At 41.5% G+C, this 12,268-nt stretch overlaps 1 protein-coding gene across 4 annotated transcripts in view; it reads right to left on the bottom strand.

Annotated features, from left to right (window-relative positions):
• The window catches only part of si:dkey-172j4.3 (diacylglycerol kinase eta), a 145,952-nt gene that overhangs the window by 47,939 nt on the left and 85,745 nt on the right, over positions 1-12,268 (bottom strand). For all 4 annotated transcript variants that reach the window (XM_037758281.1, XM_037758282.1, XM_037758283.1 and 1 more), the window contains 6 exons: positions 12,109-12,213; positions 11,042-11,174; positions 7,908-8,014; positions 7,531-7,656; positions 2,261-2,363; positions 568-727 (listed from right to left, as the gene is read on the bottom strand). In XM_037758281.1, coding sequence (XP_037614209.1) covers positions 568-727; positions 2,261-2,363; positions 7,531-7,656; positions 7,908-8,014; positions 11,042-11,174; positions 12,109-12,213 — 734 coding nt within the window. The remainder of the gene's footprint in view (positions 1-567; positions 728-2,260; positions 2,364-7,530; positions 7,657-7,907; positions 8,015-11,041; positions 11,175-12,108; positions 12,214-12,268) is intronic.

The raw sequence follows: 12,268 nt of genomic DNA, 5'->3' as shown, positions 1-12,268 counted from the left end.
TGACCAGGTTGGTGACCAGCATGAGGAGGAGGTGCCAGGCTGTTGTGGCTGCGTATGGATCTTCTACCGCTACTGAGGCTCCTGACGGTGTATTAAATGAATAAAGTGTAAAATAGCCAATATGTCTTGTTTGTTCCTTGTTACTGATAGAGAGTTCAATCATCCAATCCACCAAACAACTCAAAACAAGAGTCAACACCAACAGGAGAATACACTGTTTACCATTGGCAGAGCATTTTGGAACATTTTTCTTGGGCGCTCCCCACATAATCAGCTGTGCTGCTCATCCCACTATTGCATGATCCTTACAAGTTGGACATCATTGCGAAGGTAAATAGACAGGCTTTCCAACGATGTAAAATACAATGACCATTAGCATTGTAACAACAGAGAAATAATCCACCAAACACAAGCTTCCAAACTTTGTTTTTCCAGTATATATATAGCAGACAAAAATATTGCAATGTAAGTTTTTGGCCACAACCGTGCAGCCCTACTACACATGCGTTTATCATTTCATTATTAATTAAAGTAGCGCAATGGTTCATTAAAAAGAAGCTCCAGTACCCGAGTTCTGGTCCTCCGTTCATCAGGTCAAAGACTTGAGCTGGGTTGAGCAGCTGCTTGAACTTGCGGAGGAACTTCACCCCCTGGTTGTCTCCACTTTTGGAGTTGACCAGGACCAGGAGAGGACTGGAGCACGACGCTGAGGTGGCCTTCCAGAAGCCTGAAAGGAAATTAATCACAAATTAATAAAATATGTGTTGAAAAATTACAATTGGAAAACATTTCTAACTAGATTTAAGTCCAAATGTTGGCAATCACACTGTTCATGTTGAGAAAGTCGTATTTGATGGATCCTGCTGGAGAACTGGGATTTTGTCAACAGTTTACATTTTGGATTCCTTTTTTTATCTAACACTGGGTATAAGTTCCTGTTTCTGTGTGATGTTTTGCAGTGGTTTTATTGAGGCAGGTGTCCACCGTAGTGGTTAACTGGCTCAGAAGTAGCTCCAGGGAGGGAAGATGTGTGTTATTTGCTACATTATGCACCAGAATGTGTGTCTTTTAAGTTCATTTAGAATTAGCTAACAAGAAATACCAGTTGAGAGGAGCAGAGGGTTAGCCTCCCTGTCTTCGTTGTGTTAATGGGAATAACCTCAACCTCGGGTTAGCTGTTGCTGCAGCTAGCTGGAGCTAGCACACGCACATCGCCTCCTCATCCTTCTTCCTCCATCCGCCTTGCTGCCCCACAACGTTACAATATGTTCCAAGAAGAATTTCTACTAGAAAGCTTTTTCAAAGCATGCTGAAATTTAAAATGTTCATAAATCCTTTTTCTCACATCAAAAGCATAAAAAAATGTAAACTTTATTTCTATCATCACATACATATTCAGTCCAACCTTTGCATTTAACCCATCCTAAGCATTTAAAGCAGCAGTGGTCTGCTGTAAAGCCACCGGGGAGCTACTTGGGGTTCATTGTCTCACTCAAGGTCACTACCAAACGCAAACAGGAGGAGCCGGGGATCGAACCACCAACCTTGTGGTTAAAGCCCTGACACACCAAGACGACGGTCAGCCATCGGACAGTTTGGGGCCGAAAAACACATTTTTCATCTTCATCTCATCTGATCGTTCCAACACACGGAGATTTTCACAGCGACATGAACATCTGGAATGAAGCTAAGTGGTAAGTGAGAGTGGTGTGAAAATGGTCGGCAGACGCCGCTTTGTTTCATGTACGTATCATAACAACGGCTTGTATATCCACTGTCCTCGGTCTTCCTGTTTCCCTTTTTGAATGATGAATACAGACTACCACCACCTGCTGGTGTGGAGAGTTATTTCCTCTCACGCAGGAGCAGAACGTACGTGCTAACTGGCCGTCGGCTGAAGTCTTTGCGTTGTGTTCGAGTATAACTTTTTGACCAAGACTGAGTCGACGCAACTGGTGGCCTTGGTCGCTGCTAGTTCTTTGATGTCGGCTTGGTGTGTCCCCAAGCCAAAATGCGACCCGCTCTACCCACTGGACCACAGCCGCCCAAACAAAGGATAAATAAAGGATCAAAAGGATTACTTTGGAATTAACAACAATTTGTGCGACAGTAGAAAGAGCCAAGGGTCAGCTGCAATGGCACACCCTCTGCAGCCAAAGGATTTACATCATTCAAAACTTTGAACTTACTGTACATGCAATACTGTGAACAAAAGAGCCTGTATGTGTGTGTGTGTGTGTGTGTGTAGGAGGTGTCTCACCATCTGAGTCGATGCTGTTAAGTGCAGTGGGAGGGATGATTGACACTCGATATTGACCCAAGGGACACACCTTCCCCATTTGTTCTTTACAGCTGTTGTGGACCTGCGCACACACACACACACACACACACACACAGAGTCAGTGGTCTCCATAGTAATTCTATATTTCAGTAGAAGCAGAAAGGTCATTACATCCCTCTGAAACCAGCAAATGTCAGGTCTGTAACCTTTACAAATACCACTCTGATTCATTTCTACGTGTTCTTGTGTTTCTGTGTGTGTATGTGTGTGTGTGTGTGTGTGTGTGTGTGTGTGTGTGAGCCAGGGATTTTTGACTTATTAATGTGTGTTCATCCGCCCTAAACACTCAAAAGTTCAGGCTTTGCTAAGTGGATTTGTGTGACAGAGTAAAGTGACTGTGTGTAACTGTGTTTGGTTTGTCTTCTGCAGAGGAACATTATTCTCTTCATGTTGCTGGAGGCAGTCAGAGCAACGGGTCAGACGGAGTAACCCTGGAGCTGACACAAATTCATCAGCCCTGTTTCATTCCTCATTCACTTATCCTCCTCCTTCTCTTCCTCCTCTTCACCTTGGAGATCTGTGCTGCCATCTTAACTGGCGTTCCTTCTCTATGATGGCTTGGGTAAACTTTTCAGACCTTGAGTATTCGAGGGACAAGAGAGCGAGTCAACAACAATAAAAAGTTTGGGAGCGCATCTCAGTCTGAAAGTCACAACTTCCTGTGAGTATATCATAGACCGTATGTAAGAAGTGGACGTCACCATGATGTCACCTATTGGTTTGTGGACTACTGTTTTGATGCCTTGAGTTCGGCATTTTGGCCGTCGCCATCTTGTTTTTTTGCAACCAGAAGTGGCACAAGAGGGTGGAGCTAAGTACAACCAAACAACGCCGTGGTAGCGACATGTCAATCACAAGGTAGCCCCGCCCTAAAGCATCCCCTGCTTTATGGTCTATCTGACTCTAAATGGGACCATCATTTACTAAATGAACATCATGCTGCATTGAAGAAGACTTGAAACTAGAGATTGAGACCATAAACTCATGTTTACAATGTTTACTGAGGGAATACATCAAGTGAGAAGTAGACTCATTTTCTCATAGACTTCTATACAATCAGACTTCTTTTAGCAACCAGAGGAGTCGCCCCCTGCTGGCTGTTAGAAAGAATGCAAGTTTAAGGCACTTCAGCATTGGCTTCACTTTTCAGAATCAGAGCTTGCCCAGTAGTAGGGATGTCCATAATTAACCGTTTAACCGTTAACCGACATTAAGTATTTTAACCGAATAACGTTATCGGTTAAAACGGTTATAAGAAATGTTAATAATTAACTCAAAAGCTGAGCGGCTCAGAGGAGCGGCTCGTCTCTTTAAGGAGAAAAGCTGGTCCATCTTAACAGCCCACCTTAAGAGGCGGAGCCGGAGTTGTAGGATACAGGAAGTTGGCTCTGGTCTCTCCAGCTCTCTTGAGGAGGAGTTGTAGTTTCGTAGCATTTATTCAGCAAATAATAAACTGTACACACACTGCTACACCTACGTTCACAGCTAGAACGCCACCAACAACCTCACACTCACCGCCAACACACACACACACGGTCTGTTGGAAACTCACTAAAGTTGCGCAGAATACGTGTGGCGGCAGCGGCGAGCACGAAGCCTCCGGCAATGCTAGAGCTGCTAACGTAGCACAAATACACACACTGTTTGTTGGACACCTGCTAAAGTTATGCCGGGCAGACACACAGCTGACAACCTGCTAAACTAAACTAAATGTGCGGTGGAGACTTTTACTGGGAAAGTGGCTGCATGTCCGCGACACTACACGCAGCATCGTAGCTGCTAAGTTAACACTCCCGGACGGTGAACTGGGGACTCCCGTCAACCAATATCTGTTGTGCTCCTGCAGCTGGTACACCGCTGCATGCGAGGCACAAATCTTGTTGGTTAACGATTAATAATCGGTTAATGAGGGTCGGTTATCGGTTAAGAACATTTTTCAAAATGAGCATCCCTACCCAGTGGTGTATATCAATATGTCAGACTGTTGGTTGAACAAACAAAAGACAATTTGATTTAATGTATTAATAATCTGAGATATTCCAACTTCTGCTTCATACAATTTTAAGACCAAAAAGACATATACCGTATATATAGAGTGCTGCAGGGATGACGTATTTTTGTAGGCCAACCAGGAAGTCAGAATCCAATGGGATTTCTCCATTAGGCATTGGATTATTGCAGAAAAACAGTTCTATAGCAAACAAACGTTTATGATAATCACACGTTTTGTTCAGCAAGATAATCTCCACAAATGAACACCACTTGATGAATGATTTTGAATGATTTTTGAAGTGTGAAGGCATTCGCCAGAAGTACAAAGCTAACGTTAGTTAGTTAGTTGGTTAGTATGTTAACGTACTAAGCGAACTACACCACGGACGCATGACTAAAGGCGGACTAGTATTCGGCATGATGGCGTTTAGTCGTCTCATTTAGCCACTTGTTAGCAACCGCCTTTTTAAAGACACATAACAGCTCCAAAATTCACCGAGTGGGATATTTACTGATGTATACTGGAAAAACAAAGTTCGGAAACTTGTGTTTGGTCAATAATTTCTCTGTTGTTACAATGCTAATTGGCATTGTATTTTACACGTTGGAAAGCCTGTTTCTTTACCTTCACAATGATGTCCAACTTGTAAGGATCATGCATTTGCGGGATGAGCAACACAGCTGATTATGTGGGTAGCGCCCAAGAAAAATTTGCCAATGACTGCCCTTCACCGTCAGGCCCATTTGCGCTGGTGTCGACAACAGAGACAATGGAACCTGAACATGTGGGGGAATGTCATGTTCAGTGATGAGTCCAGGTTCTGTCTGCGAAAGTTGGATGGCAGGGTCAAAGTATGGAGACTACGTGGAGAACGCTATGCTGATTGTTGAACCGATGGAGTAACAGCTTTTGGTGGGGGCAGTGTCATGGTGGGGTGGGGGGCATCTCCCTCACTGGCAAAACAAGGCTTGTCATTATTGAAGGCCATCTCAATGCAGTGAGATATCGGGATGAGATTCTGCAACCAGTGGCGATCCCATATCTCCACAATCTGGCACCTAACTTCATCCTCCAAGATGACAACGCTCGCCCCCACAGAGCCAGGGTTATCACAGACTACCTCCACAATGTGGGAGTAGAGAGAATGGAACGACCTGCCAAGAGTCCAGACCTCAACCTAATTCAACACTTGTAGGATCAGCTTGGGCGTGCTGTACGTGTTAGAGTGACCGACACAACCTCGTTGGCTGACCTGCAACGAATCCTGGTTGAGGAATGGAACGCCATCCCACAGCAACATGTGACCAGGTTGGTGACCAGCATGAGGAGGAAGTGCCAGGCTGTTGTGGCTGCGTATGGATCTTCCACCGCTACTGAGGCTCCTGGCGGTGCATTAAATGAATAAAGTGTAAAATAGCCAATATGTCTTGTTTGTTCCTAGTTACTGATAGAGAGTTCAGTCATCCAATCCACCAAACAACTCAAAACAAGAGTCGACACCAACAGGAGAATACACTGTTTACCATTGACGGAGCATTTTGGCAAATTTTTCTTGGGCGCTACCCACATAATCAGCTGTGCTGCTCATCCCACAAATGCATGATCCTTACAAGTTGGACATCATTGTGAAGGTAAATAAACAGGCTTTCCAACGATGTAAAATACAATGCCAATTAGCATTCTAACAACAGAGAAATAATCGACCAAACACAAGTTTCCAAACTTTGTTTTTCTAGTTTATTTTATATCGTAGAAGAAAACATTAAAATCTCTTCAGCTTGTGTTCACCGCAAACCTGTGCCTGTACTACGAAGCAGGATTTGGCGTTAACCCCTTCTGGGTTTTCCATCCTACGAAGGTGGATCATTTCTTACCGGGGTAGATCGCCATGGTAACTGATGCTGAACGGCTAACCTGCTCCGGAGCAGGTTATGTCCCAGATAAGAGATCGACTCGTATAAAAGCACCGCCTACTGACCAATCAGAGCTCTGTGCGGTGATTGTATGATAATATTACACACATATGAAGAAGTTTAAGTCATAATCCAGACTGAAAACAACATTGTTTGAAACTGACAAATAGTAGGACAGCTGGATTTATGGTATGGGTGTTTAACGCTTTGAATTATGTTTTTATATATATTTATTTTTTCTTGCTCTTTAGTCCGTTTCACACCGCCAGAGCTGAAAGAAGGTTCAAATAGTCAAACACGCCACTTTTTATTCTCAGTTATTCTCTCAATTATATTTAGACTACTATATCTGAATTTTGAGTGTTCCGTTAAATTAATAATTCTGTTGATTTACGCATTCACACATCTGGAGTTTTTTCTTTTGCCAGCTGTCCTTCCTGCATTCAGCAGCTTCAACTGTGTTACTTTTAGCCTCGATTATGTGTTTAACTTCTTCGTATTTGTCTAATATAGTTTACTCTTCCTTTGTTAAATGTGCTGCTCTGCCTGTCTGTCTGTAGTCTGTAGACTTGTCCATGTCTGTGATTGGTCATAAACTGCAAACACCTACCCGTTCATGTGAATGCGCTCATATCCAGACTGAGAAACCCTGGGTTGATTTACCAAGTTGATAACCAGCATCTCAGGACCCCTTAGCGTGATCTCGTTTGTTAGGGTAAGTGAAGCCAGATAACAAGAAGATACCCTGGGTATGTTGAACTCGCTTCGTAGTACAGGCCTCTGATTTCAGGCATCTAAATAAAAACCCATTGACTTCCAGACGAGGGAACAGGAAGTGCTCAAATGTGACTCATTTCAAAGTTTTCGGTCTCATTCCTGCAGCACTCTATTGGAAAGTCCGTAGTGGATGAAAACATTTTTCAAATATTTCACATTTTCCAGTGACAATTGTTGCACTTTTGTTTTGAAGGCAGTATCACAACATTTCCTGTGTTATCCTGGATAGTAGGTTTGGCATTTAGAGTGACTGGAAGTCAAGATTTAGGACATTTAGATAAAAATTCTGGCTTTCCTCCCACCAGAAAAATGTCAAATTTGGACCAACTGGACTGGCTCTGACTCTGTTATCATAGTTATCAGTGCATTTATGTCATTGAAGATTCATGTAGAAACTTTCTAGGTTAAGATCTAAACTGAAAATAACTCTCCCCTAGCAGTGATGCCCTAAATAAACACTGATTTGACGAGACAGGATTGAAGAAGCCATAATCAATCCCACTTACAATGGCCTTGCACCAGAGGCAGCGCCAGTCCTGCAGCCGCCGCACGCTGCCACAGTTCTTGTCACACACCACACATTTGGCACTGACCGGCAGGTTGCCTTCCAGCCACTGGTGGGGCATGAACACCTGAGGAGAACATGAGACATCATGTGTCCTCATTTGATATGAAGTCATGACAAATTGGGCTGGAATAATTCATATGTAAACATCTATGGAGATTCAAAACAGATGTATGATGATCTGCCTGCTTTTCCAACCTGGGGGATTTACTATCTAATATCTTTTTAGCACACAACCTGTAATTCAAATTGAAGGTTTCTATAGTCACAACATAGTTTTTGTTGATATTCTCTCACTGAATGAGTTGGATCACTCACCCCTTCCTCATCCTCGATGATGTCATTTCCTATAGAGGCCAGCGTGGTCCATTTGCAGTTGTTGGTGGAGCGAACTGCACAGCGCTTATGAGCCTTGAACTTACAAACTGAAGAAAAACGATTAATAAACGTCATGTTAGACAAACTTAAAGGACCAGTGTGTAACATTTTGGGGGATCTGTTGGCAGAAATGGAATATAATATTCATAACTGTGTTTTCATTAGTGTATTATCACCTGAAACTAAGAATGGTTGTGTTTCCGTTAGCTTAGAATGAGTCCTTCATGTCTACATAGGGAGCAGGTCTTCTCCATGTTTCTACAGTAGCCCAGAACAGACAAACCAAACTCTGGTTCTAGAGAGAGACTTTAACGTTTCTACGTTACCTGAAGGCCACCGTAGTTCTCTGACACGCTTGTGAAACTGCGGTAACGTGAACCGCAGAGTGTTAAACCGTGGTACTGCCAGCTGCCGTCTGACTTCAGTTGCTTCTAAAGTAGTGTTATAATGTTATGGATGGTCTCTGAGCGAGGTGAACGGCGTTACCGCGGTTTTGCTCTTGGCGGCTCACGTTACCAAAGTCTTGGAAAGGGAGGAGTGAGTGGAGGGTTACTCAGTTGGTTGCAATCTGCAACCACACCACTAGATGTAGACAAATCCAAGACACTGTCCCTTTAAATTAATAACCTTGTCAAGTAAAATGCATAAAGCATATGAGCATGAGGCACTGGCCAAATTATGGTACATCTATCATAACATATCTGTAATTTTAAATATTTTGCAACTTAAATGTGGACAATGGTTACTGTGTTGTGATAAACGTACCCACTAAATGTCTAGTATTTGTCTACTTGAGGCAAAATACTTTCAGTTTTCGTCTTCAAAATTGAAATCTCCACCACTGATGTATAAAATAAAAGAGCAGAGTAGAGACCTTTTGATGCTGCTGCAGTGTTTATTGATGTATGTGAAAGCATTTCTTTGTTATTATTCAGTAGGTTTTAATTATCATTTAATTATTTTTATCTTATTTTATCAAGGGTGCTTTATTTTCCATCTTATTTGAAATGTTTTTATGTTCATTCTTTCTATTTTCCTTTATTGTGAAGCACTTTGTGCTGCATTTCTTGTATGAAAGGTCTTCTACAAATACAGTTTATTATTAATAATTGGATAATTTCCCTTTAAAAAAAATATTTCTTGGATGAGCATTGAACCAATTAATCACTGTTTATCACCTGATCTTTATGTTTTGCTTCTTCTGGTCAGTAATGTTCAAATGAATCAGGATGAAATGCTGCTTAAAGATCTGCAGCATTGTTACTAATTATACAACATTTTATATATAATTTATACATTTCTATTAGGGCTGTCAAAGTTAACACGATAATAACGCGTTAACGCAAATTAGTTTTAACACCACTAATTTAACTTGCAATTTTTAAGTTGTAGCGGCTCAGTTTTAAATCTAGAGTGAAGATACTGACATCATATGGAACTAGAAAGCTTCTGATTTCCAGATCAGTGAATGTAAATGGGTTCTATGGGTACCCACGAGTCTTCCCTTTACAGACATGCCCACTTTATGATAATCACATGCAGTTTTTTTGCATGCAGTATAAATGTGTTATTTTTCATTTGTCATTTATAATTCTAAAATACTGTATTTCTGGTGTGTTCTTTATACAATTAAATAATTGCAATATATCGCCTTGCTTACAGTATCGCAATATATGTGGGGGATAATGTACAGCGAGCCAGTCATTGTTGTGAAAGAAGGGCGATGCTGCACCCTGACGCGGAGTGGAGGGGTCTCTCATCGCCCTGAAAGGGATGTTTCCACCACAATGACCCGCTAGCTGTACATTATCCCGCTTATTGCACCGCTACTTACTGGAGAAATCAATATTTTGACACAAGTCAAAATATTCACACAAGTGTGGATGTAAATGGGTTCTATGGGTACCCAAGAGTCTCCCCTTTACAGACATGCCCACTTTATGATAATCACATGCAGTTTGGGGCAAGTCATAGTCAAGTCAGCACACTGACACACTGACAGCTGTTGTTGCCTGTTGGGCTGCAGTTTGCCATGTTATGATTGGAGCATATTGTTTTATGCTAAATGCAGTACCTGTGAGGGTTTCTGGATCAATATCTGTCATTGTTTTGTGTTGTTAATTGATTTACAATAAAAAATATATACATATATTTGCATAAAGCAGCATATTTGTCCACTCCAATGTTGATAAGAGTATTAAATACTTGACAAATCTCCCTTTATGATACATTTTGAACAGATACAAAATGTGCAATAAATTTGCGATTTAATCGTGATTAAATATTTTAATCAATTGACAGCCCTAATTTCTATACATATTTTATAAATTTCTCTATTTTTTTTTGTTAATTCTAATACTTTTGTTAGGATCTATAGGAATTAAGTGAACAGACATGAAAAAATCAAGAACAAATTAGGGCTGCAACTAACTTATTATCTATTTTCTTATTACTTATTTTCTAGATTAATCGTTTGGTATAAAATGTCAGAAAATAGTGAAAAATGGTAATGTCTTAAAATGTCTTGTTTTATCCAAAACCAAAAGATATTCAGTTTAATATGATACAAAACAGAGAAAAGCAGGAAATAAACAGCATTTTCTGACATTTTTGCATGAAAAATTACTTTAACGATGAATTAATTATCAAAATAGTTGCCAATTATTTTTCTGTTGACTAATCGATGAGTCGATTGATCATTGCTGCTCTAGAACAAATTAACTGGTAGAGCATTTTAAATCAGAACAAACATCAAGATTTTGCAAAGAAGTTTAAATTCCCAATAATATGTGCTAGCAACTGACCTAAAACCCTTTTGTGTGTGTGTTGATATGTTTTACTGCCAGTATGAGGAATGTTTCCTAAATGTCAGTGGGTCAAAGCTGTGATGAAAACAGCCTCACCCTGCAATAAAGAGCTATTAACCTCCTGCTGTAGTTTCACAGGCACATTCTCTCAATGCTTTTCTACAATGCCAAAACTGTCAGTATTGCTCAGAATATCTGTTTCGGCCAAAACTATTGGTATTGGCCCTCAGTGTGTCTTCAAGTGTGTGTGTGTGTGTGTGTGTGTACCTTCGCAGGACAGGCCGTGGGAGGTGACGCCTGGCAGAGCCTCCCTGCAGACGTTGCAGAAGGTGGGTCTGGCGTGCGAGCAGGCGTACCAGTTGTGCATCCCAGAGAAGTGCTCCATGTTGAACTGGCTGGCCTGGGGGAAGGAGAGGAAAACAACATCAGCACTCCGTGTTAAACTGGCTGGGCTTCAGAGGTGGAAACGAAAACCATCGGAGCGCTACATCAGAACATGCAGCCTGGGGACGGAGAGATATTGCAGGATGACTTCTCTTAAATTCCATGCTGAACTACACAGCCAGAGGAGGTGTGGATACATGGATAAGAAAATGACACAAGCAGTACATATTAAACTTTGTGGCCCCGGGACTGAGACGTACAAGGATGGAGACAATGATGTCAATGCTACAGCTGACTGGCCTGAGCAAAAGAGATCCATACAGACAACATCCATTAGAAGCGTTAGCCAGTGCCTTAAACTGTGACATCAGTGCTGTCAAACCAAACTTCCTATACAAAATAATCCACTCTCTTCCTTTTCACAAATTGTTCATAACTATGTGAAATAAGGATTACTTTGGAGAAGATGCTATCCACGGTTTGATCTGCACCCTCACAAATGTGCAGAAGAAGAAGGAACAACACGCAAAGTAGGAATAACGAGGTATAGGACATAAATTAGAACCCTAAACACGAGAATCACTGAAAGCCAAAAACCTGAGAGAGTTTCAGCTCAGCTGGTATTGCAGCTTGCAGTCTTCAGCTCTCTTTATAGCCTATTAAAGCAGAGGGACTGATTTTATGAGCGACATTAATCTGCTGGCAAAGAGCTGAAATGAAAAGTACAGAAGAGAAAAGAGGAGGAGGATGAGGAGGAGGAGGGGAGTGTTTTCCTCCAAGAAAAGAACAGATGGGAGAAGAATTAAGAAGTGAGATGTGAAGGGTGTTCTCATCAGAATACATTAAACACGCGGCTTTTATCAAACCATCATCAATTTGGCAAATTTCTGATATTCTGATGTCAACGTCTGAGAATAAATAACAATGTTAGAATATGAAGAGACGCTGACCTCGTAGGTTTCCCATTTTTGGACGGATTTGAGAGCGCCGATCCAGTCCTCCATTTCCTTCCTGCTCTCGGCGCATAACATTAGTTTGCGGAATGGAGTGATCACCTGTGAAAAAAATGGAAAGATGGAGTGAAAGGATGAGCTTAGAAGTGAAATGTTT

This window comes from Sebastes umbrosus, chromosome 22 (genome assembly GCF_015220745.1).
Source record: "Sebastes umbrosus isolate fSebUmb1 chromosome 22, fSebUmb1.pri, whole genome shotgun sequence".
NCBI lineage: Eukaryota > Metazoa > Chordata > Actinopteri > Perciformes > Sebastidae > Sebastes > Sebastes umbrosus.
This window is presented reverse-complemented; position numbering and strand designations above follow the sequence as displayed.